We start from the raw sequence: 27,192 nt of genomic DNA on the forward strand, positions 1-27,192 counted from the left end.
GATGTGTCAAAAAATTTTAAATGTTTTTTTTAAATATAAGTAGATTTTTCTTATAATTCAGGATTTTCAACAATTTTTAGAAATTTAAATAATTTTTCATTCAACATTTTCAATTCCAAAATTGCATTGACAGTTCATTGTCCCAGCAGCTGTGTCGACGCGTCTACCGATATTCTTCTACCATTAATGTTACCGAACTTTGATGCATCTACCTGTATTCTTCTACCATACTTAGGAGGATACAAAGTGGAGAATGCATAAAGGTGGGAATACATAAAGCGCATATTTGGCTGGTTTAAGTCATCGGCTAGCTTCTTCGTAGAGAAACAAAGGAGTTTTAGGTTGGCATAGATCGATTTTGTTCCAAGGGCCTTTTTTTCAGCGTAGAGCCAAAATCAAACTAAGTCAACCTAAAACTTCTTTCTTCCTCTATGAAGAAGCCAACCCATAATTTAAGCCCGCCAAAAAACGTTTTATGTACTCTCACCTTAAGACGATTTCTTGAATTGTCTTTTACGAAATATGATCTTTTTTGACAAACTGCATTAATATATATATTTTTTTGTTTTAAAAACATATAGTAAACACAAAGTTGCAAATAGTAAACTTATAGTTTTTCTCAAAAAGGAAAATAAACTTAGAGATAAATATAGCGCTTAAAAAGCGTAATCACTTTATGTTTTAAATAAGAATAAAATTATTTTAGTTTGTTTTGTAACTTTAAGGTTATTATTTCATTTTTCTTTCTTGCTTTCTTTTGGAACCATTAAAAACCTGTAAGGGTATATCATTGTTTTTCAAAACTTTACTTTAAGTGCTCTTCTTTTTTTCCATTTTATCATTAGTATTATTATTTTTTATTTATATTTTTTTGTTTCGTCAGAGTTTCTCTATCTGGGAAACCATTTAAAGCTTAAAAAGTTCTTTAAGACGCAACTGTCAAATGTTTTCTTTTTTTTTTTGGTTTTTTACTTTATTTTAAAAATATTTATTGGCAACTCTGCCCCCCGCTTCTATACATACTATTTATTTACTCACATTTCTCCACGTGCTTCTTCTTCTTCTTTGTCTTCTTCTTCAATATAACGCTTTACATATAATTATATACCGTTTGTTATGCTATATCTCGTACAATTTCAATTTTATCAAACATATCGGAATCGGGTGGTATTGTCGTAAAGTGGGTACGATCGCTGCGAAAGGTATTGCGTTCATTTGAGCTGGTCTTCAGAGAACGTTCTGAGGGTGTTTCGGTGCCGCTTAGTTGTATACGTTTTTGTAGAGCTGAAACAAAGTTCTGGAAGAAGAAACAACATTTTAAAAATAGGGTATAGGTATAGTTAAGTAAGATAAAATAAACACAGCCTCTCTATAAATAAAATGTCAAAAATTTTTAAAGGTTTTTTTTTCAAAAATAAGTAGATTTTTATATATTTTCTTATACGACGTCAATCGGTTTTTTCAACAATTTTTACAAATTTCAATAATTTTTCATTCAACATTTTCAATTCCAAAATTGATTTGACAGTTCATTGTCCCAGCAGCTGTGTCGATGCGACTACCTATATTCTTCTGTCATGCGATTAACAAACAATCATGCATTTTGACAGCATGGTAGGGATCAGCTGATCTAAAAGTACGTTTACATACATATCTTTATCGGGTTTACATTAAAGCCTTTGGATGGGAGGATTTATTTGATATATGCTATGGAAATGGTAGATTTCAGAAGGTAAAGTCGCACAGAAAAATCTTTGTCATAGGCAGTACTACCCGTTACGAACTTTGAATACGAAATTTGAAACAATTCGGATCGCTAAAATCACCAAAATACCGAAAATAGGTAGGTACCATTATAAGGGGCCCATACCAAAACGTGGACACGCATGGACAATTTTCTGTCACAGGATACAGTATCCATTACGAACTTCAAATACCAAATTTGAAACATTTCCGATGATATCGGGAGGTACCATTATATGGGGGCTATACGAAGGCGTGGACCTGCACAGATAATTTTCTGTCTTATGCTGCAGTATTCCTTATGAACTTCAAATACCAAATTTGAAACAATTCCGGTGAATAAGGTCGCTAAAATCACCAAAATACCGAAAATATGGAGGTACCATTATTGGGGGCTATGCGAAGGCGTTGACCTGCACAGATAATTTTCTGTCATAGACTGTAGTATCTATAAGGAACTTCAAATACCAAATTTGAAACATTTCCGGTAAATAATGTGGCTAAAAACATTAAAATACCGAATATCGGGAGGTGCCGCTATATGGGGTCTATACGAAGACGTGGACCTGCACAGATAACCTTCTGTCTTAGGCTGCAGTATCCACTACGAACTTTCAAATACCAAATTTGAAACAATTCCGGTGAATAGTGTTGCTAAAATCATCAAAATACCGAATATGGGGAGTTACCGCTATATGGGGCCTATACGAAGACGTGAACCTGCACAGACAATTTTCTGCCTTAGGCTTTAGTACCCAATACAAACTTCGAATACGAAATTTCAAACTATTCCGGTAAATAATGTTGCTAAAATCATCAAAATACCGAATATCGGGAGGTGCCGTTATATTGGGGCTATACGAAGACGAGGACCTGCACAGACAATTTTCTGTCATAGGCTGTAGTATCCATTACGAACTTCAAATACCAAATTTAAAACAATTCCGGTGAATAATGTCGCTAAAGTCATTAAAATACCGAATATCGGGAGGTACCATTATATGGGGGCTATACGAAGGCGTGGACCTGCACAGAAAATTTTCTGTATTAAGCTGCAGTATCCATTACGAACTTCAAATACCAAATTTGAAACAATTCCGGTGAATAATGTCGCTTAAATCATCAAAATACCGAAAATAGGGAGGTACCATTATATGGGGCTGTACCAAAACGTGAACCTACACGGCCAATTTTCAATACCAAAAGTCCTGCAGACATAATATACATTTGAGTAAAATTCTATCAAACTACTTTATTTTGTTTGGAAGCTACAGTGATTTCTACAGACGGACGGACATACCTATATCGGCATAGAATTTTATGCTGGGCATTAAAATGTATATTTCGAGGTGCTACAAACGAAATCACAAAGCTAATACACCCACCATAGAATGGTGGAGGTTTATATAGCCTCAATTTGGTTATGTAACTTTTTTTGGCCATAGGTCATGTCATGCTTGTGTAAACATGGCTTAAGCATATTATGTAGGGTACACACTATCAAACTAACCATACATTTCACTTACCTGCGATATAATATCACCCCTGGCAGTGCGTACTTGATATAAATAACGGAATTTTCGTTGTCTCGCCTCTTCGCGGGTTTCACGCGGCCGCGATTGCATGCGCGCCAATTGTTGATGTCGTTTCTGAAAGACCCGCTTACGATGATCAATGCCCCAGGCTGTGATGAAACTCTGAATCATTAGACCGATAATTATGCTCACGGGCCAGGCAAATATCAAGATGCCACCATAGCAGGCGGGAGGATTTGGATGGGGTTTCATATTGAATAGCTGAAATTAAAAAAAAAGGGAAATAGTAAAACTTATAGGGGGAAAATGAAGAGAACATAAATAAAAATAATAGTTTCTTTAAGCTGCTCTCTAAGGATTTTACATATGTAGTGTCAAACTTTCCATATGTAGAAGCTGTGATACATTGACGACATTTCAGTTATGAAAAATATGAGGAAAGTACATATGTATTTTTTCGATCACAGCGAGCCATATTTTCACCGGATGTCTTCTCAGTTAAAATAGAACAAAGACTCGTAGGGTGAACAAGTATAAATGTTGGGCCAACATCGAACTAAGTCAACCTAAAACCCCTTTGTTCTTTTACAAAGAAGTCAGCCAATGACTTAGGGCAGTCAAAAAAGCCTTCTATGTACTCTCACTTTTATGTGTTTTATCACTAAATTTATTTTTGACTTACCCATGTGGTCAACTGGAGGCCATGTAAAAAGAAATCCACCGAACATATGATCATCGCTGAGCCCACCACACTGGTGGTTAAGATTGTCACATACTTTGCACTGCACAGTGTAAGGACCGAACAAATGATGGCGCCACCAATCAAGGCCACTGCTATTTCGATTTGCTGGAAAGGAAAAAAACATAAATTTATTTTGAGGAACCCAAAAAAAAAATATTATTCACTAAGTGATTGATTTATTTTTCATGTTTTGAAATTTTTGAATTAATTTTATTTTTCGAATGACTGGAATTTCTTAATCTTTGTCGGAGTTAAGGTGAGAATACATAAAAGGCTTATTTGACTGGCATAAGCCATCGGCTGGCTTCTTCGGAAACGAACAAAAGAACAAAGGGCTATACCAAAACGTGGACCTGCACAGACTATTTTTTGCCATAGGCTGTAGTATCCATGGCGAACTTTCAATACCAAATTTGAAACAATTCCGGTGAATAATGTCGCTTAAATCACCAAAATACCGAATATCAGGAGGTACCATTATATGGGGCTATACGAAGACGTGGACCAGAAACAGACAATTTTCTGTCTTAGGCTGTAATATCCATTGCGAACTTCAAGTACCAAATTTGAATCAATTCCGGTCAATAATGTCGCTTAAATCACCAAAATGCCGAATATAGGGAGGTACCGTTATATGGTGGATATACGAAGACGTGGACCGGTACAGACAATTTTCTGTCATAGGCTGTAGTATCCATTACGAACTTCAAATACAAAATTTGAAGCAATTCCGGTGAATAATGTCGCTTAAATCACCAGAAAACTGAATATCGGGAGGTACCATTATATGGGGCTATACGAAGACGTGAACCTGCAAGGACAATTTTTTGCCATAGGCTGTAATATCCAATGTGAACTTTAAATACCAAATTTGAAACAATTCCGGTGAATAATGTCACTAAAATAATCAAAATTCCGAATATCGGGAGTTACCGTTATATGAGGGCTATACGAAGACGTTGACCTACATGGCCCATTTTCAATACCAAAAATCCTGCAGACATAATATACATTTGAGTAAAATTTTATCAACCTACTTCATTTCGTTCGGAAGCTAGAGTGATTTCCACACACGGACAGAGGGACGGACATCGCTAAATCGACATAGAATTTTATGCTGATCAGGTAAATATATACTTTGTGGGGTCTAAAATGTATATTTCGAGGTGTTACAAACGAAATGACAAACTTAATATACCCTCCATGCTATGGTGGAGGGTATAAAAATAAAGGAGTTTTAGGTTGACTTAGTTCGACCTTAGCTCATAATTTATACATGTTCGCTATACGAGTCTTTTTTCTTGTACGATTCACTCGTATGGCGAACAAGTATAAATGATGGGCCAAAATCGAACTAAGTCAACCTAAAACTCATTTCTTTATTTTTTATTTTTTTTTTTTTTTGTAAGAAGAATCCGATGACCGATAACTTAAGCCAGTCCAAAAAACCCTTTTATGTACTCTCACCTTTAGGATCCCCCTTTTTTTAACTTACCCCAAATTCATTGTCCGGCATTGTGGCAACACAGACCGCCATTGCAGCACCGGCCAAGATGACTCCGGCAAAGGCGCTTATGAAAAATGTTGCCACCGGATATGTTGAGCCCAGCACAGCACCCACTAGACCACCCACCAAAGAGGAGGCTGCATCGGCCGGTTCTCCCAAATAGCCGGTTATATAGATACGCATCATTGCCACAGCCTTAATGCCAATAAAGGCTCCGGTCAAAAAGCCCACTGCTCGTAGACAGCGATAACCTAAAAGAAACAAAAAAAAAAACAACAACAAGGAAGAGAGGTACATAAAAGAGAATGACAAAAATCCGCAATTATTGTAAGGCCTTTTTAATTAGTGTGTCAGAAAAAAAATTGTTTTATGATTACATTAAATCACGTCATTATGTTATGGCGTTTTATACACATGTGTGTGAGTGTGTGTGAACATACATAAGCCATTTCCCCCCTTTTCGTGTAAACTTTGTGTATGTTTATCACAGCATTGCCCAGGTGCTTGGTAATGTGTCAAGAAACGACCTTCAGGCATATTTTGTTGTTTAGCTCTTGAAATGTTGTTGTAAAATAGGTGAACTTTATGTGCTCTGGAGTGTGTGTCTGTCAAATTACCACTGTGGGGTGTTTTGCTTTTTTGTTTTTTTGTGGCCACATCACCCAAACACATCTTTCTCATCCATGTGTGAGAGAGAGTGAGCGAGTGAGAGGGGTGTTTGTGAGTATCCGTTATTTTTTTGTTTTGTTGTGTTTTTTTTTTTGTTTTGTGTACTCACCTAGCAGCACAAACACTATGCCAAAGACCGCACACATTGACCATAGCAGTGCATACATGGTGTCTGGTGGTGCACTGGTGCATGGATGATCTTCTAGGAAACCCTAAAAATATACCACAAGATTTATGTTAATAAGGTGTTGCCACAAGAGCAAATTTCGTTTTTTTAGTTGATGGGCAAATGATTTGAGGGCAGAAACTGGAAAGAGCAAAAAAAAGATAAAGAGTGAGGAACTAAAGAACGCAAAAAGTAAACACTTTGGGCCTTTAATATCCTGGGGGCATGAAGTTTTCCTCTGTCATGTTAAAGAATGAAGTGAAGTGTGTTTGTGTGTGTGTGTGAGGAGGTGATATATCCTTGACTCAATTTAAAACTTCATGCTGGAGATGATTTTTTTAGGGTTGAGTTTTTTTTTAAAGTTTCTATTATAAGGAAATAGAACTTCCATATTGGGCGCCACAATTTTTTTTAATGTATAGGGTGAGATAAAAAACAACTGCAACATAGTCAAAGGCCATAATTTTTAAATTTTTTTTTTTAAATTTTATTGAATGAAAACAAAAATTGTCGGAAATAGCCTCAAATTTTAGAAAAAGTTTAGATTTGTTCGAATTGTTCACCTTCGGAACGAATTAAGGCCTTCAAACGGCCAATGAAAATGTAACACACTGCCCGAATGTTGCTCTGCGGTATTTTGGCCCATTTTCGGCGCCAAAGCGCTTGCTTGAGGTGATCGCCACTTTGGTATTTTTTAGTGCGCTAACCTTGCTTTCCAAAATACTCCAGACACAACGGAGTCCAACGGATTGGTATCCGGAGGTTTTTTGGTGGCCATTGTGCGCTGGAAATGAAGCGAGGAAGCTCATTTTGTAACCATTCTTGGGTGGCGATGATGCTGAGTTCTGTTGGAATGTCCAAGGTCTGTGGCCAAAATGTTTGCGTGCCCAAGGCTTTAATACACCCTCCAGAATATTTTCGCGATAAAATTTTGCATTTATTCAGATGGCACGGTCGATTAATACGAGCGGCGAGCGTCCATCGGCTGTTATGGCGGCTCACACCATCACCATGGCCGGCGCTTTAGGTCTGATGGCCAACCGAAGGTGCACATTTTAAGCTGACCCCTTTGATTTTAGCAACATTATTCACCGAAATTGTTTTAAATTTAGTATTTGAAGTTCGTAATGAATACTACAGCCTATGACAGAAAATTGTCTGTGCAGATGCACGCCCTCGTATAGCCCCCATATAATGGCTCCTCCCTATTTTCGGTATTTTGATGATTTTAGCTGCATTATTCACCGGAATTGTTTCAAATTTGGTATTTGAAGTTCGTAATGGATACTACTACCTATAACAGAAAATTGTACCTGCAGGTCCACTTCTTCGTATAGCCCCCATATAACGATACCTCCCGATATTCGGTATTTTGATGATTTTACCGACATTATTCACTGGAATTGTTCCAAATTTGGCATTTGAAGTTCGTAATAAATACTACAGCCTAAGACAGAAAATTGTATCTGCAGGTCCACTTCTTCGTATAGCCCCCATATAATGGTACCTCCCAATATTCGGTATTTTGATGATTTTAGCGACATTATTTATCGGAAATGTTTCAAATTTGGTATTTGAAGTTCGTAACGGATACTACAGCCTACGACAGAAAATTTGCTGTGCAGGTCCACGCGTTCGTATGGTCCTCATATAAAATGGTACCTTCCGATATTCGGTATTTTGATGATTTTAGCGACATTATTTATCGGAATTGTTTCAATTTTAGTATTTGAAGTTCGTAATGAATGCAACAGCCTATGATAGAAAATTTGCTGTGCAGGTCCATGACTTCGTATAGCTCCCACATAATGGTACCTCCCTACTTTCGGTATTTTGATGATTTTAGCGACATTATTCACCGGAAATGTTTCAAATTTGGTATTTGAAGTTCGTAATAGATACTACAGCCTATGACAGAAAATTGTCTGTGAAGGTCTATGTCTTCGTATAGCCCCCATATAATGGTACCTCCCGATATTCGGTATTTTGAAGATTTTAGCAACATTATTCACCGGAATTGTTTTAAATTTCGTATTTGAAGTTCGTAATGGATAGTACACCTTCATACAGAAAATTGTGCGTGCAGTTTCACGCCTTCGTATAGCCCCCAGATAATGGTACCTCCCGTTATTCGGTATTTTGATGGTTTTAGCTACATTATTCACCGGAATTGTTTCAAATTTGGTATTTAAATTTCGTAATGGGTACTACAGCCTGTGACAGAAAATTCTCTGTGCATGTCCACGCCTTTGTATAGACCTCAATATAACGGCTATATTCGGTATTTTTAGGATTTCAACAAAATTTCTAGTGGATGTTACATTTTTTTGAAAGTTTCAAAATTCGTTTCAAATGTTGTAGGGTATTCAAAGTTCGGCCTGGCCGAAATTACTGCTTTTTTGCTTATTAGACGTTACTTCCATGTTGGGCGCCACAAAATTCATCAGAAAATTAAAATGTTAAGGTGGGAATACATAAACAACAGTCGATGATTGGTCGAAATGGATGAGGCCGTTGTATGGGGGCCATACCAAAACGAGAACCTCTATTGACAATTTTATATTTCAAGGGTTTTCATCTGGCCGAAATTACTGCTTTTTTGCTTGTTAGACGTTACTTCCATGTTGGGCGCCACAAAATTCATTTCAATTTCATACCTTTCAGATTTGAACTGGCCCATTGGACTATTTCCTCCAACCTCAAAGATTTCTTACCCACCATCAATAAAGAAAATGTCCTTGCAGCATAACAATGATGTCAAGTTATTAAACTAATCTATAGATCTTTCACATATCTCTTTTACTAAAATAAATTGATTGTATCTACACACACATTCAAATCCCACACAATCAACTAAACATTGTCTTGCATCTTTACCAATAGGTCAGGTCATAACAGGCGAGGACAAATCCATAAACACACACACATACACACAAAGTTAACATGTGTATCTATGTTCTATATATACCATCAATTTTTTTATTGCATTGGATGATGGCATCGATCGAGATTAAAACAAAAAACGCTCGAAAACACAATAAATAGTCGTATAAACTTTGTTATTTGTTCGTATTTTTTGCTGGCAATTCCATTGTTTATTATGTGCTGCATTCGACCTCAAACCAGTGTTGATTACTATCGCAATGTGATTTTGATGAACGGAAAAGGACAAACGGAAAAAATCCAAGTGACTTGAAAACAAATAAAACTACACCATTACCCTGCGAAAAATGATGGGTGATGGAAAAAATTTAACCAGAAATGGAATTAAAAATTTTTAAAACTACTCTAAACAAACACAAATCCTGCGGCATTATACCATGTTCCCATGGTACAATTACAGAGGTGATCTCATGCAATCACACGATTACAATATTGTTATTTGATGTCCCTACATTGTAAATGTTATATATTGTGGTTCTCCCTTAGATATGGGCGTACGACTGGCAAAATATGTAAATTTTCTACCGACCAAATATTTTGTTACCCCTTTTTTAGAGCTTCTATCGAGGATAAATATAATCGAAATCAGAAAATAAAAATGTTATGGTGAGAATACATAAAATGCTTTTTTGACTGGCTTAAGTTATCGACTGGCTTCTTCAGAAAGGAAGAAAGGAGTGTAGGGCCAAAATCGAACTAAATCAACCTAAAACTCCTTTTTTCCCCTACGAAGAAGCCAGCCGATGACTGTAGCCAGTTTTGTGGTTCTTCCTTAGATACGGGCGTACGACTGGCAAAAAATGTATTTTTTTTTACCGACCAAATTTTTTGTCATGCCTTTTTTATACCCTCTATCAAGGATGAATATAATCTTAAAACAGAAAACTAAATTAAGGTGAGAATACATAAAACGACGTTTTAACTGGCTTAAGTCATCGGCTGGCTTCTACGTAGAGGAACAAAGGAGTTTTAGGTTTACTTAGTTCGATGTTGATCCTAAGCTGTTTTTTCTCTTCCAAAGAAGCCAGTCGATGATTGGTCGAAATGGGTGAGGCCTTTGTATGGGGGCCATACGAAAACGGGAACCTGCATTGACAATTTTATACTTCAAGCGTTGACATCTATCAAATCTTCTTAAATACCAAATTTGAAACAATATTATTAAAATACCGAATATCGGTGGGTATCGTTATGTGTTCGCTATAGGAAAACGTGAAAATGTTCTGCCACCGGAGCAAAAACCCATTATGAACTACAAATACCAATTTCTAGACAATTCCGTGGGAAAATGTGGCAAAAATCATCAAAATACCGAATATTGAGAGGTGCCGTTATATGGGGGCTATATCAAAAAAGTGGACTCATACATACAATGTTTCGCCACAGGAGTTAGAACCCATTGCGAACTACAAATACCAATTTTTAGACAAATCTGTGAAAAATTGAGGCGAAAATCATCAAAATACCGAATATTGGAAGATACCGTTATATGGCGGCTATACCAAATCATGGACCGATATATGTGATTTTAACTACCAATCATCCTAGACATAATACAAATTGTTCTGCCAAATTTGAAAGCTCTACGTCAAATAATAAGGGCTGTATCGTGATTTCAACAGACAGACAGACCGAAGGGAATCGTTAAATCCACTTAGAATGTTATGCTGATTATGAATATATATATACTTTATGGGTCTACTATTCTTCGTAGACCCCATATAGTATTTAGGGATGTTACAATCGGAATGACAAAGTTAATATACCTTCATACCCTTTTCAAGGTGGAGGATATAATGAAGAGAAGATGGTCTGACCTTTTGCTTATCGGACAGTACATATGTAAATGAAACTTGTAATAAAGAAAAACAATTTATTTGTCCGACAACATTATTTTGTTATCTATCGGAAAAATGTAATAACCGGCCCACTTTTTTATTTTTGTAAAATATGTCACTTGTCATACGTAAATATTTAAGATATAAATAATTTTTCGTTGACAAATGACAAGGTCGACTTCTTTGGAAAAGGGTTGCCATATTCGATTTAGCAAACGACAACTACTTTCATGATTTTGCAATGCATGTCTCTGGCAAAATTATGACCTCACATAAGCTGCCATCAGATGATAAGGGTTTTGGCATAGTACAATGAAATAAAGGTAACCATATTCGATTTAGCAAACGACAACTACTTTCATGATTTTGCAATGCATGTCTCTGGCAAAATTATGACCTCACATAAGCTGCCATCAGATGATAAGGGTTTTGGCATAGTACAATGAAATAAAGGTAACCTCATTTCATATTAGCTTTCTCAGCTCTCCATTTTCTGTAATTTACCTTGTCGAATTTCAATGCATAAAAAACCGTTCCATCCCTGAGATAGATGCATCAATACTTGGGAACATTGATACCCAATTTGAAATAATTCCGGTGAATAATGCCACTTAAATCACCAAAATACCGAAAAGTGAGAGGTACTATTATATGGGGGCTATACGAAGACGTGGACCTGCACAAACATTTTTATGTCTTAGGCTGTGGTATCCATTACGAACTTCAAATACCAAATATGAAACAATTCCGGTAAATAATGTCGCTAAAATCATCAAAATACCGAATAACGGGGGGCTATACGAAGACGTAGGCTTACATGCCTCATTTTCTGTCTTAGACTGTAGTATCCATTACGAACTTCAAATACCAAATTTGAAACAATTCCGGTGAATAGTGTCAATCATCAAAATACAGAATATCGGGAGGTACCGTCACATGGGGGCTATACCAAGACGTGAACCTACATGGTCCATTTTCAATACCAAATGTCCTGCAGACATAATATACATTTGAGTGAAATTTTATCAACCTACTTCATTTCGTTCGGAAACTAGAGTGATTTCCACAGACGGACAGAGGAACGGACATCGCTAAATGGACATAGAATTTTATGCTGATCAATCCATACTATGTGTGAAAGCAAGAATTACGAGTCATATGTAAAATGACAATTTTGACATACACACGCAAATACTCATGGATAATAAAAGTGACAGTACACATGGTAGAAGAATACAGGTAGATGCATCGACGCTTGGGAACATTGATATGTCCTAAAATTTTAAATGTTTTTTCAAATATAAGTAGATTTTTATATGTTTTCTTATACGACGTCATTCGGAGGTTGTTGTAATACGCGTTTTTCAACATTTTTTACAAATTTAAATAATTTTTCATTGAACATTTTCAATTCCAAAATTGTCGATGCGTCTCTCTATGGACGGTACATAAGTAAAACTCCAATCGTCTAATAGTGGCTTAAATGAAATTTTGGTATCGATTGAGAGAGCCCTTACTCTACTTGTCTCTCCTTGTGATGGCAACACCATGACTTTTATATTGTTCGTTTCTGGTATTGCCATAAGTTTGTCGAATTCATTCCTAGATCTGCCTCTATTCACTGCATTTTCTTTCTTGCATGGTAGAATACATGTGGATGCATCAACGCTTGAGAACATTGATATGTCAAAAAGTTTAAAATTTCTTTTCAAATATAAGCAGATTTTTATATGTTTTCTGATACGACGTCATTCGGAGGTTGTTATAATACGCGTTTTCAACAATTTTTACAAATTTAAATAGTTTTTCATTCAACATTTTCAATTCCAAAATTGGTTTGACTGTTCATTGTCCCAGCAGCTGTGTCGATGAGTCTCTCTATATTTTTCTACCATGCCCCAATCGTCTGATAGTGGCATAAATGATATTTTGGTATCGATTGACAGAGACCTTACTCTATTAGTCTCTCCTTGTGATGGCAACACCATGGCTTTTCCCTTCTTCATTTCTGGCATTGCCATAAATTTGTCTTATTCATTTCTAGATCTGAGGCTCAATTCTTGTTCTATGAAAATGTAAAATTAAAACTTTTATAAAATAGAAAAATGTCAAATGAAAAAAAAAAACTATAAAGTAAATATTTTTTTATTTCAAATTTTCAATGAACAAGAATCAAGTCCCTGCTTCTATGCACTGCATTTTCTTCCTTGTATATTTAGCCTTTGCCACATCTTGCCCACTTGGCTAATGATGTCAAACACCAAAATACATCACCATACAATGCATTTTCCTTTAATTTTTCAAACCACTTTTAAAATATTTTTTTACTAAATATTTCCCTCTGGGATATTTGTCACATCTTCACACCCATGGCATTGTGCAAGAGCGCAATACTTGCTTCCCTTTTGCCTAGCTAAATGAACCATAGAAATCCCCAAAGGTAAACAGGCGGCATGCAATGCACACACACACACACCCGCGCACACATGAAACACGAGACAAAGACACAAAAGACGACGGAGATGAAAAACCCTTCAATGCTTTACATCGCCATTCCTTATCCTTTAACATTGTTTGTTTATCCAACGACAAAGAGAAAAAAGAGCAGAGTTGAAGGTACAAGTTTGCGTTTTGTTTTCTCTCTGCATGCATTGATTTGCATTAAAGTTCCAAACAAAAAGTCGCCGCTTTTGTTGTTTTTCTTCTCATTTTTTTGTTGTCTTTGTTTTTTTTTTGTGCGATTGACCCACTTTGCCGTTGTAGTTAATGTTTGACGTCGATATGTTGTTGTCGTCGTTTATATTACAAGGATTGCTTTGCTTCCTAGCAAAGAATTGCACAAAAAAAAAATAAAATAGAATTTAATTGATGACACTTCACTTGCATCTAAGTTGTTTGCCAAAAAACAAACGGTAAGTGAACGCGGTGAGCGTAACTCAAGTGAACACGTTATCGACTAAGTTGCTGTCGTTTCTCCGAGGTTATTTGTTTAAATTAGCGCCTTCTTCAACAAAGACTTTTAACGACAACTTTTGCAAGGGAAGAGATGGACTTGTTTCACAAATAAACATGGGATATTTAAAGTCTTTAAGAGAAGAGACACACATATTTGCCTGGCTTGGTTTAAAGATTTGCTTTAAAATAAGAAAATATTTGGAGATAGAGAATCAAAAATGAAGGGTGGAAATAAATAAAGCGCATATTTGGCGGGCTTCTTCGTAGATGAACAAAAGAGTTTTAGGTTGACTTAGTTCGATTTTGGCCCTAGGCTCCTTTCATGGTAGAAGAATATAGGTAGACGCGTCGACACAGCTGCTGGAACAATGAACTGTCAAACCAATTTTGGAATTGAAAATGTTGAATGAAAAATTATTTAAATTTGTAAAAATTGTTGAAAAACGGTAATTATAATAACCTCCGAATGACGTAGTATAAGAAAACATATAAAAATCTACTTATATTTGAAAAAAAAAAAAAACATTAAAATTTTTTTGACATATCAATGCTTCCAAGCGTTTATGCATCTACCTGTATTCTTCTGCCATGGCTCCTTTGTTAATTTCCAAAGAAGCCAGCCAGATAAGCGCTTTATATATTACTACCATGGTAGAAGAATACAGGTAGTCGCTTCGACACAGCTGCTGGAACAATGAACTATCAAATCGATTTTAGAATTAAAAATTTTGAATGAAAAAGGATTAAAATTTTTGAGAAATGCATATTGTAACAACCACCGATTTCCATCGTATGAGAAAATATATAAAAATCTACTTGTATTTGAAAAAAACATTTTTAAAATTCTGACATATCAATGTTCGCAAGCGTTGATGCGTCTATCTATGTTCTTCTACCATGATTCCTACTTTGACTTCAGACCATGGTAGAATGAAGAAGGTAGAGTCATGCAATCATAAGGTCATATTTTTTTTCAAAAATGTTTTATTTGACAACATCTCACTCATGACAACATCATCCATTGTAAATACACAAATCAGCGGTGGGGACCTATTTTCTATGCCGTGAAATATGACAAGGTAAATTTACTGAAAATGCAGAGATGGATATACTTATTTGAAATGACTTCAACTTCTTAATTTTACCATGCTTTAGACTGTCGAAATTCATTAGAATTTTTGACAACCAACGACTGTCCATCATTACTAAAAACATTATCAGACGATAAAAGTTTTATATATGTGCTGTCACTTTTATTATCCATGTGCATGTAAAGTCTCTAAGAGGAGAAGCACATATACAGGGTGAGATAAAAAAACTGCATCAAAGTCAAATGCCATAAATTTTACAATCTTTTTTTAAATTTTATTGAATGAAAGCAAAAAAATGTCGGAAATAGCATCAAATTTTAGAAAAAGTTTAGATTTGTTCGAATTAGTCACCTTTGGCGCGGATTGTGGCCTTCAAACGGCCAATGAAACCGTCACACGCTGCCCGAATGTTGCTCTGCGGTATTTGGCCCATTCACAGCGAAGCGCTAGCTTGAGGTGATCGACACTTTGTTATTTTTCTAGTGTCAACCTTGCATTCCAAAATACTCCAGACACAATAGTCCAACGGATTGCTATCCGGAGATTTTGATGGCCATTGTGCGCTGGAAATAAAGCGAGGAACCTAATTTTGTATTCATTCTTGGGTGGCGCGTGCTGAGTGCAATGATATTCGGCATTTATTCTGATGCCACGGTCGATGAATGGCAGTCCACACCATCACCATGGCCGGCGCTTGAGTTCTGGTGGCTAATCTAATTTTCACATTTTCAGCTTACCTCTTTGGCAAGTAAACACGATCATTTTGTTTGTTTACAAACTGCTGGACAACGAATAATTTCTTATCGGAGATTGGAGAAAACCAAATACGGCAGTTCACCACTTTCGGCCAAGCGAAAAAACTCTTTAGCTCTTTTGAGTCTATTTTCTTTCTGTTGCGGTGTAAGTTCTTGCACTTTTTCGAATTTCAATGGCTTTACCCTGAGCTCATTTTTCAATATTTGCCGAATGGAATATTGCGATATGTTCAGCTCACGAACTATTTTTCGATTAAGTCGCTTCTTTACTTTTCGAACCATTTTTGCTGATGTTGCTGTTATCTCCCGTCCCTTTCCTTGACGTTGGGCTACGCTACCAGTATCACTGTAACGAGCGATGGTACGAAGATTTATTTACATTTGAATTGTGGAGTGATCTAACGATAGCCACTTGTGGCTTTCCAGCCAAATATAAAGAAATCACAATATCACGCTGGAATTCCATCACGAAAAACTTTTTTTCTGGAAAATTCTCACCAAAATGATTTTGTACGCTTGTAAGCAATGCAAGAGCTGTCACTGGTATAATTTTAACAGCTGTCAGACGACTGGCTTAGAAATGACAGCAGTCTGAAGTTGGTTGCATTTTTTTTATCTTTGAAAATCCTAATATTTACATCAGTGCTAGATCAGGTGCGAAAATGGACAATATCGGTCCATTCCATCAGTACCTCCCCCACAAACGGTCAAAATTTGGAATAATTATAACTCTTATAAAATGTAAAGTAAGTGTCCCATTGTCTTCCAATTACACACATCACAATATTTTTATTAACCCTAGGACCGATGTGAAGATGGAATATATTGGTCCGCTCCTTCATGTACCTCTCCTACAACTGTTTAAAATTTTAAAAAAGTATAACTCTCATAAACGCTAACTTTTCGAAATATTATTAAATATCTAATTTAAAGTGAAGCAAGTAGTCGATATAGAATCCAAATCTGATACCTTTTAATATTTTTATCAGACTTAGGTCAGATACGAAATCATAACGCAAGTCAAAATATATTTAAATAACCGAACATTTGCTGAGGGTATGCAGCTGTCGGCAAATACCGACAAATTTCATTTAACTCGTTTTATTTCCCATTACTCATTGGCTGGCTTTTTCGTAAAATAACCATAGAGAGTGGGATGAACACTGATTAATTACGGGCCGAAATCGATCTTAGTCAACCTACATCACTTTTTTTTTCTTTTACGAAGCTTACTGGCTTAAGTCACCGGCTGGCTTTTTCCTTAAAGAACAAAAACTCGTAGTGTAAACAACTATAAATGATGGGCTACAATCGAACTAGGTCACCCTAAAACTCATTTGGCCAAAATTGAACTAAGCCAACCTAAGTCTACTTTGTTCTATTCCAAAGAAGCTAGCCGATGACTTAAGCCAGCCAGATAAGCGCTTTATGTATTTCCAGCTTAAAAAACAGTTTATGTGTTCTCAACTTAAGTCATCGGCTGGCTTCTAAAATTAACAAAGGAGTTTTAGGTTTACTTAGTTCAATTTCGGCCAAATGAGTTTTAGGGTGACTTAGTTCGATTGTAGCCCATCATTTATACTTGTTTACACTACGAGTCTTTGCTCTTTCAGGAAGAAGCCAGCCAGTGACTTAAGCAAGAAAGCTTCATAAAAGAACAAAGGAGGTTTAGGTTGACTTAGTTCAATTTCGGCCAAATGAGTTTTAGGGTGATCTAGTTTGATTTTAGCCCATTATTTATACTTGTTTACACTACGAGTCTTTGTTCTTTCAGCAATAAGCCAGCTGGTGACTTAAGCTTAGGTTAAGGTTTACTTAGTTCGGTGACCTTAGCCATCCAAAAAAAGCCTTTTATGTATTCTCACCTTAGAGTCATCTTGCCAAGCCCTCTTTTGATAAACATTTGATCACTAAAATATAATTTTTGAAGTAAATAAAAATTATAAGGACTAAGGGCGGAAATACATAAAGCGCATATTTAGCTGCCTTAAGTCATCGGCTGGCTTCTTCGTAAATGAACAAAGGAGGTTTAGGTTGACTTAGTTCGATTTTGGCCCTAGGCTCCTTTGTTCATTTCCCAAGAAGCCAGCCGATGTCTTAAGCCAGCCAGATGAGCGCTTTATGTATTCCCACCTTAAGTATTTGCCTTCAAATTCTCCCACTGTGCCCTGCAACACAAAGTTCTTGTTCATTTCTTAGTTCCTTACCCAAAATGTCTCAAAAAACAACCGAAAAAAACTAAGGCACACAAACTTAATTTAGAACAGCCAGCAAAAAAGTCCCACACATACAAGCAACAACATTGCTATAGGAGAACAACACAACAAGAACTTTTTGGAATGCATGAATAAGTCATGTCCTTGGCCAAAGTTCTAAGGGGCCATAGAACATTACGTCTTCATGGGTTCTGCAACAACACCAACAAAGAAAAAGGAAAATGTGGAAATGCACTGAAATGTCGTACTCAATTTATTCATTTATTCCAATTGCAGCAATTTATTCCGACAACAACAACAAAAGAGGCAACGCGAAAAAAGGACCTTATGCTTTGGCAATTTCAAGTTCCGCACGAAAGTGCAACGTCAACACCATTCCAACATGGCAAAATTGTTGTGCTTCTTTTTTATATTACGGCTGAGGTTTTTAGCGATCAAATTTCGCAACAAAAAGGAGAATTACAAGGAATAACAAGTAAAAAAGCAGCTAAGTTCAGCTGAGACGAATTTTTAATACTCTTCAGCATTTGGAAGGAATTTGAAAAAAATTCAAAAAAATTGCTAAAAATTCCGTTATACTTCTATAACGAGGCTATACGAAAACGTGGACCTGCATACGAAATTTTTGGGCATAGGCTGTAGTACCCATTACGAATTTCGAATACGAAATTTGAAACAATTCCGGTGAATAATGTCGCTAATATCATCAAAATACCGAATATCGGGAGGTATGGTTGTATGGGGGATATACGAAGGCGTAGACCTAGATACGAAATTTTTTGGCATAGGCTCTAGTACCATTTGCAAACTTCGAATACGAAATTTAAAACAATTCGGCTGAATAATGTCGCTAAAATCATCAAAATACCGAATATCGGGAGGTATGGTTATATGGGGGCTATATGAAGACGTGGACTTGAATATGAAATTTTTAGACAGAGGCTGTAGTTCCCATTACGAATTTCGAATACGAAATTTAAAACAATTTGGATGAAAAACGTCGCTAAAATGATCAAAATACCGAATATCGGGAGGTTCCGTTATATGGGGTTATACGAAGACGTGGACTTGAATACAAAATTTTTTGTCATAGGCTATAGTACCCATTACAAACTTCGTATACGAAATTTAAAACAATTCGGCTGAATAATGTCGCTAAAGTCATCAAAATACCGAATATTGGGAGGTATGGTTATATGGGGGCTATACGAAGATGTAAACCTACATACGAAATTTTTAACCCCAGGCTGTAGTACCCGTTATAAACTTCGGGTACGAAATTTGAAACAATTCGGTTGAATAATGTTGCTAAAATCATTAAAATACCGAATATCGGGAGATACCCTTATATGGAGGCTATACGAAGACGTGGACGTGAATACGAAATTTTTTGGCCTAGGCTGTAGTACCATTTACAAACTTTGCATACGAAATTTGAAACAATTCGGGTGAATAATGTCGCTAAAATCATCGAAAATACCGAATATCGGGAGGTACCCTTATATGGAGGCTATACGAAGACGTGGACCCGCATACGAAATTTTTAGCCACAGGCTGTACTAGCCATTACAAACTTCGAATACAAAATTTGAAACAATTCGGGTGAATAATGTCGCTAAAATTATGAAAATACCGAATATCGGGAGGTACGGTTTTGAGGTGTTACAAACGCCATGACAAAGCTAAAATACCCTCCATAGAATGGTGGAGGGTATAAAAAACCACAAAAAAACGTCGGAAGAAAACCTAAGCAGACAAATGTGTTGTTTTCGTTGTTCGGAAGTCTTGTGTTTCATTTTTTCATGATTCTTGTTTTATCTTCTTCTTCTTTAGGGTTCTGATTCGAATGGTGTTTTACGGATGTGGACTAATGCATTTGTTTGGCTTGAACCTCTCACTGCTTGCCATTGCTCATTTGCCATGGCTGGCAACCCAGCAACGTTGGAGAACATTTTCTGGCTGTTTCATCTGCGATGAATAGAAATCGTAAAATAAAATTTAGAACAGAATGTTGCAGAGAGGAGAAAGTAGAATAAGGACAGTTTTTTTGTTGTTGTAAATGACTGATAATTACAAATTGTGGACAGACAAACGTGGATGAAAAGCAGAACAACAACTCCCACATTTGCATTAATGCGAAGCGAAAACGAAATAGGGCATGGGAGTTGAACGGTACAGCACATTAATACATCCTTTGGTTAATGACAATGTGTTGTACGGAGGGACCCCTAGGTTTTTTTTTTTCGCAAAACTAGAAAATGAGGTTTGTGGGTGTCACATTCATTGATGCTGCTGAGGAGGACGACGACGATGATGAAAGTGAGCCTCTGGAAAAAAAAAAAAAAAACAAAAAATAAATATATGGAACAATATTTTAATAAAATAATCGAAAGAGAGCGGAAAAACAGGAAGAGGGTGCAATACATAGTTATCATAGTTTTAATAAGCCCATGTGTGAGCCAGGTGAATAAGAGGGGACAAATTAGCCATGTCACCATTTATTCAGGTTCCAATTAGCCTTTATGATATGATATATTGCCTTGGAATGAGTAACTAACAAAGATATAGCAGTGAGAGGGTGGAATATCCTCCCAGAACAACAGAATTAATTCGTAACGTAACATATGGAACGTTGGGCGCCAATATTGTACATGTCCGTTGAATTGTGGTTTGGGACAGAGCAAACATCTTCAAAATGCCAGAACGGGATCTAGGTCTTTTTTAAGACATTTGGAGCTATTCAAAAGCCATTGGGCGCCATTTTAGAAACTTTTTTTTTTGGCCTTTGGGGCTATTGCTGTTCAAAAGCCATTGGACGCGCACTGGAAATGCATAGCTATCCCTAGATATTTAATAGTTTTGATAAGACCATATGCGGTGCAGATGAGTAGGAAGAGACAAATTAGCCATGCCACCATTTATCCAGGTTCCAATTAACTTCTGATATGATATATTGGCTTGGAATGCGGAAATAACAAAGATATAGCAGTGTGAAGTTATTCCATGTAGAACAACAAAATTAATTTTGCAAAGTAAAATATTAAACGTTGGGCGCCAATTTAACACATGACAGTTGAATTGTGATTTGGGACAGGGCAGACTTCTGAAAAATGCCAGGACGGAATCTAGGTCCTTTTAAAGACATTTGGAGCTATTCAAAAACCATTGGGCGCCATTTTAGGAACTTTTTTATAACCTCCACCATAGTATGGAGGGTTTATTAAGTTTGTCATTCCGTTTGTAACACCTCGAAATATACACAAAGTATATGTTTATATTCTTGATCAGCATAAAATTCTATGTCGATTTAACAACGACCGTCCGTCTGTCCGTCTGTGGAAATCACTCTAGCTTCCGAACGATATGAAGCAAGCCGATAAAAATTTACTCAAATGTGTATTATGCCTGTCGGACTTTTGGTATTGAAACTGGGACATGTATCTCCACATCATCGTATAGCCCCCATATAACGGCACCGCCCGATATTCGGTATTTCGATTATTTTAGCGGCATTATTCACCGGCAAAGTTTTAAATTTGGCATTCGAAGTTCGTAATGGATACTACAGCCTATGACAGAAAATAGTCTGTGCAGGTCCACGACTTCGTATAGCCCCCATATAACGGTACCTCCCAATATTCGGTATTTTAATGATTTTAGCGACATTTTTTACCGGAATTGTTTCAAATTTGGTATTTGAAGTTCGTAATGGATGTTACAGCCTACGGGAGAAAATTGTCTGTGCAGGCTTATGACAAAAGTTGCGTATGCAGGTCCATGTCGTCGTATAGACCCTAATATACGGCTACATTCGGTATTTTTAAGATTTTAACAGAATTTTTAATGGATTTTAATTTTTTGAAAATTTACAAATTTGTATCAAATGGTGGAGAGCATTCAAAGTTCTGGTCCTTGGTGCCATTGCTATTCCAAACCCATTGGGCGCCGTTTTAAAATTATTCAACATAACATCACAACCCCATTGGCCGCCACTTCCAAATTTCAGTGCCAACGGACCGTGATATTGGTCTTTGGTGCTATCGCTATTCAAGAACCCATTAGGTGCCGTCTTAAAGACATTCAACATAACTTTACAACAACGTTGGGCGCCATTTCCACATTTCAGCGCCAGCGTACCGTGATATTGGCCTTTGGTGCTATTGCTAATCAAAATTGGGCGCTGTTTTAAGAACACTCAACATAACTTCCCAACAACGTTGGGCGCCATTTCCACATTTCGCCGCCAGAGCACCGTAATATTGGCCTTTTGTGCTACTGCTATTCCAAAAACCATTGGGGGCCGTTTTAAGAAAATTCAAAGGAACTTCACAACAACGTTGGGCGCCATTTCCACATTTCAGCGCCAGCGGAACGTGACATTGGCCTTTGATGCTATTGCTATTCAAAAGCCATTGGGCGCTATTTTTAAGAATATTCTGTTTCATTAAAGACGTTGGAAGTGATTGACCTATCACCTTGGGCGCCATTTCTACTTTTCAGCTCCGAGCCGTGTTGTGTCAGATGGTTATGATATCACAAACATTGTTGCCGTAAGAAATATAGCTTCACAACAACGTTGGGCGCCATTTCCACATTTCGACGCCAGCGAAACGTGATATTAGTCTTTGATGCTATTGCTATTCAAAAGCCATTGGGCGCTGTTTCTAAGAACATTCTGTACCATCATAGGCATTGGTAGCGCTTGAACGATTAGATGGCTCTGACCTATCCGATGGCCATGAAATCTCAAACATTGTTGCCGTAAGAATTGGCCTTTGATGCTATTGTTATTCAAAAGTTATTCGGCGTCGTTTTTAAGAATATTATATACCATCAAAGGCATTGGGAGCACTTGACCGATTAGATGGCTATGACATGTTGCCGCAAGAAACATAGCTTCAAAACAACGTCGGGCGCCATTTCCACATTTCAACTCCAGCGGACTGTGATATTGGCCTTTTGTGCTACTGCTATTCAAAAACCATACCGCACCATTTTTGAGAATACTCTGTACCACGAAAGGCATTAGGAGTGCTATATACCTCTAACGTTGGGCGCCATTTCTATATTTCAGCGCCAACGCCGAACCGTGTTGTGTCAGCCATTGACCTGGAAATATTGGGCTAATACCACACTACATATTGCTTGCTACATCCAAAAATTTGAGCCAATTACTCGATCGGTGCTCTGTTCCAGAATCTAGTAGTTTTTATATCTTCAGCCATATGGCTAGAGAGGGTATATATCATTTGATATGGCCAAAAAAATTGGATCCAAAGTTGGCGCATCGTAATATTTTTTCCAAACTTAGATCGAGTTCCTTCTGGTACCTCCCCCACAAAATGTCAACATTTTCAAAGAAAATAATTTACTGCACAGAAAGAGAAAGGATAATTCGATTTTGTTCCAACTTTGCACATCCTAATATTTGCATCAGTGCTAGGTCAGGTGTGAAAATGGACAAAATCGGTCCACACCATCACCTCGGCCACAAAGTGTTAAAATTTTAAATAATTGTAACACTTACAAAATGTGATACAAGAGTCTGATTGTCTTCAAATTACCCACGTCACAACATTTTTCTTAGTCCAAGGTCTGTTATAAATATAGTAGAGATCGGACCATTCCTTCCAGTAACTCCCACACAAAGAATGAAAGTTTTGAATTACCAAAACGATCATAAAATCCGAAATAGGCATCCGGTTCTCTTCAAATTTCACACAACACAATACTTTTATTTTCCCAAGATCTGGTGTGAAGAAGGTATATACCGGTCCACTCCTTCTGGTGCCTGCCCCACAAAGGGTCAAAATTATGAATATTCATGTAGCTCATAAGGCGCGAAATTAACATGCGATTCCACTCAGACTATGCAATATTTCCATCAACACAAGATATGTTTTAAAGATGGTAGAGATGGGACCATTTCTTCTGGTACCTTTCCCACTTAGGTTTCAATAGTTTTGAAAAACAAAACGCTCAAATAAAGCGAAATAAGCATCAAAATCCATCCATCCATCTCCTCAAATTTCCCACATACAAACATTTTTGTTAACATAAGATCTGTTATAAACATATAAAATTCTGCTTATATTTGAAAAAAAAAAAAAAAAACATTTAAATTTTTTTGACATATCAATGTTCCCAAGCTTTGATGCATCTACCTGTATTCTTCTACCATGGTATGTACTTTGCTTATGTATTTCACAACTGAAGTGTCGTCGATGTATCACACGATGTGTCCAGCTTCTACATATGAAAAATTTTACACCATATATGTATAAAACATATCGTCTGATAGAGCCTTAAGAATATACGACTCTGATTCAAGAAAAAATTGTCTTGTGTAAACCCCATCTTAGTATGTATCATTGAACTAACAATTATATGTTTGGGCGCCAGATGTACGAGTTCATTTTATAGAGGAAGGAAGGAGTTTTAGGTTGACTTAGTTCGATTTTGGCCCTAGGCTTCTTTGTTCATTTCCCAAGAAGCCAGCCGATGACTTAAGTCAGTCAAAAAAGCGTTTTACGTATTCTCATCTTTAGATCAATTTCCATCCATAAATTCCACTTGGCCACCTCCAGTGTGTTACCAGGTGGTTATTTATGTCAGAAAAAATAAGAGTTACTTTTGTAGAGGAAGAAAGGAAATTTAGGTTGACTTAGTTCGATTTTGGCTCTACGCTCCTTTATACTTTTCCAAAACAGCCAGCCGATGACTTAAGCCATTCAAAAAAGTCTTTTATGTATTCTCACCTTTAGATCAATTTCGGTCCATAAATTCAACTTGGCCACCCTAAAGGTGGGAATACATAAAGCACTTATTTGGCTGGCTTCTTCGGCAATGAACAAAGGAGCCTAAGACCAAAATCGAACTATGTCAACCTAAAACTCCTTTTTTCCCTCACAAAGAAGCCAGCCGATGACTCAAGCCAGCCAAATAAACGCTTTATGTATTCCCACCTTAAAGCCCTTGTATTACTAGGGGCTGGATTCTTGTTCTATGAAAATATGAAATGAAAAATATTTACTTTATAAATTTTTTTCATTTGACATTTTTTTCCTTTATAAAAGTTTACATTTCACATTTTCGTAGAACAAGAATTGAGGCCCAGGTGGTTATTTATGTCCGAAAAAATCCTCTTATTAATATTTTCACCTTAAAACAGCCTAGCATCACTCTCACTTACATTCTTGATTTATGTTAATCTGTCATGTTTACTATTCACCTGTCACAGACATGTCATGTGAACAGCTGTCAAGTAAGTGAGTTCATAGATCATTTACTAATTAACCGTTATTAAAACCAACAAAAAACAACTCTGTTATTCCGTGACTCCCAGATGACGTTGTTAATTATGTTGTTTTACAACAACATACCATTTACTGCTATGTAGTGTATGTGTCCAGCTGTCAGTTAACTGGGTTGCCATCGTGTTGTATATATACACATATAAAAAATCTTGTTTACAATTTGGGGCGATATATGAAATTATCCTTGACCCTGTTTCTTGTTTTTCCCTGATGATAAATTCCATACTCTCTTGTTCTCTTTGGCTCTCTTTGCCAATTTTTGTTTAATATCATTACTCTTTGCGAAAAAAAAACAACTGTCACATTTGTGACATTGTATATTGAGGAGAAGGAGAATGATGTTATTGCTAATGATGATTATGCGGATGCTGATGATTGTTGTTGTTGTTATTATTGATTATTATTTCTCTACTCACTTTTATGAAAAATTGCCAATCCATTTTATGGATCTCCGGATGTTCGGGATGTTCATAAACAAATACTGAGTCCACGGAATTCATGATAATTATTTTTTTATTTTGAATAAAAATTCTTAGTTTTGAATATAAATGCGAGTTCAAAATTCTCTAATAAAGGAACTTAGGGAAACAAAATTCACACACACACACGTCACGCACACGTTCACATTTACATATTTTGTGATAGTAGGATTATCGGATACATTTCATGAACCTTGATTAAAGCTTTTCTGTTTTTTTAGTTATTTTATTTCCGTTTACATTCCTTTCACTTTTCTTCGCATCACTTCTTTCATAGCTTGCCTTGTTGGAGATTTTTGATATTTGGCCAAAAAAAAAAAAAAATCGTTAATAATTATTTATGCATTACTGTAATTGTTGTTATGGTTGTTGTTTTGAAATACAAGGAAACAAGTAACAAGCAAAAGACCACAGGACATACGAAACAGCAGGAATCTGCGATGTTTTTTTTTCAATATTTTTTTTATTTAGGAAGAACAGAGACACAACCGTTGTAAAGCACCAACGCTGAAACACAGACAAGCCACAATTACTGTGGGTACGGTCAGTGGCACATTTCTTTCCCACCCTATTTTTTGCGAAGCGGCGGCGGCAGCAGCACTAGCAACACAAACAAACTTAACGAAGCAAACGAAAAATTCCTTTGTAACTCGTGCTCATCCTTCCCTTGCTTTGTTTTTTTTTTTTTTTTGGGTGGAAAAATTGTTGACACCTTTTTCACTTTTTTTCCTTCTAGGAATATTTACAGAAAACCATTTTTTTATTAAAATATATTCCTGGTAAATTTTTACAGCATTTTCACTGGCTTTTTTTAATAAAATATTATTTGCTTTTCATTGTAATTTTATTTTCCATGTCCTTTGTTAATATGTTTTTTTTTTCCTTGTTGTGAGATATCTAAAATGTATCTGCGCTATTCAAAACACCGTAGCCGTATGTTCGCCATGTCCTTTCTCCATGATTCGCTCAACAGAACTCCTGTAAAGTTAGAGAAACGTTACTCTTAAGGATAATAATCGAGTGGAACGATAATTCATAAGGAAAAATAATCGACTTTCGATTTGCGGGAATATCGAATAATCGACTTTAAGGGACTGGTCGTGTACCTTAAGTTGAGAATACATAAAGCGCATTTTTGGCTGGCTTAAGTCAACGGCTGATTTCCTCGTAGATAAACAAAGGAGTTTTAGGTTGACTTAGTTCGATTTTGGACCAAGGCTACTTTATTGATTTTCCG

General features: G+C 36.5%; 1 protein-coding gene across 1 annotated transcript; it reads right to left on the minus strand.

Annotated features, from left to right (window-relative positions):
• LOC101890458 (transmembrane protein 198) lies at positions 1–26,929 on the minus strand. Its single transcript, XM_059122257.1, has 6 exons — positions 25,893–26,929; positions 6,306–6,408; positions 5,516–5,778; positions 3,961–4,125; positions 3,270–3,539; positions 1–1,297 (listed from the first exon to the last, which is right to left on the minus strand). Exons 1-6 carry the CDS (start codon positions 25,974–25,976, stop codon positions 1,115–1,117), a joined length of 1,068 nt encoding a protein of 355 aa, XP_058978240.1. The 5' UTR covers positions 25,977–26,929; the 3' UTR covers positions 1–1,114.
• Between the last annotated feature and the right edge of the window lie 263 nt (positions 26,930–27,192).

Source organism: Musca domestica, unplaced genomic scaffold, assembly GCF_030504385.1.
Source record: "Musca domestica strain aabys unplaced genomic scaffold, Musca_domestica.polishedcontigs.V.1.1 20, whole genome shotgun sequence".
Classification (NCBI taxonomy): domain Eukaryota; kingdom Metazoa; phylum Arthropoda; class Insecta; order Diptera; family Muscidae; genus Musca; species Musca domestica.

What these genes read in the sequence shown, in the direction of transcription:
- LOC101890458 (XM_059122257.1), bottom strand. Translation starts at nt 25,976, where the DNA reads ATGAATTCCGTGGACTCAGTATTTGTTTATGAACATCCCGAACATCCG. An exon ending in ATTGGCAATTTTTCATAAAA is followed by an intron (nt 6,409 to 25,892) that starts GTGAGTAGAGAA and finishes GTATATTTTTAG; the next exon opens with GGTTTCCTAGAAGATCATCC. An exon ending in TGCCGGACAATGAATTTGGG is followed by an intron (nt 4,126 to 5,515) that starts GTAAGTTAAAAA and finishes TTTCCTTTCCAG; the next exon opens with CAAATCGAAATAGCAGTGGC.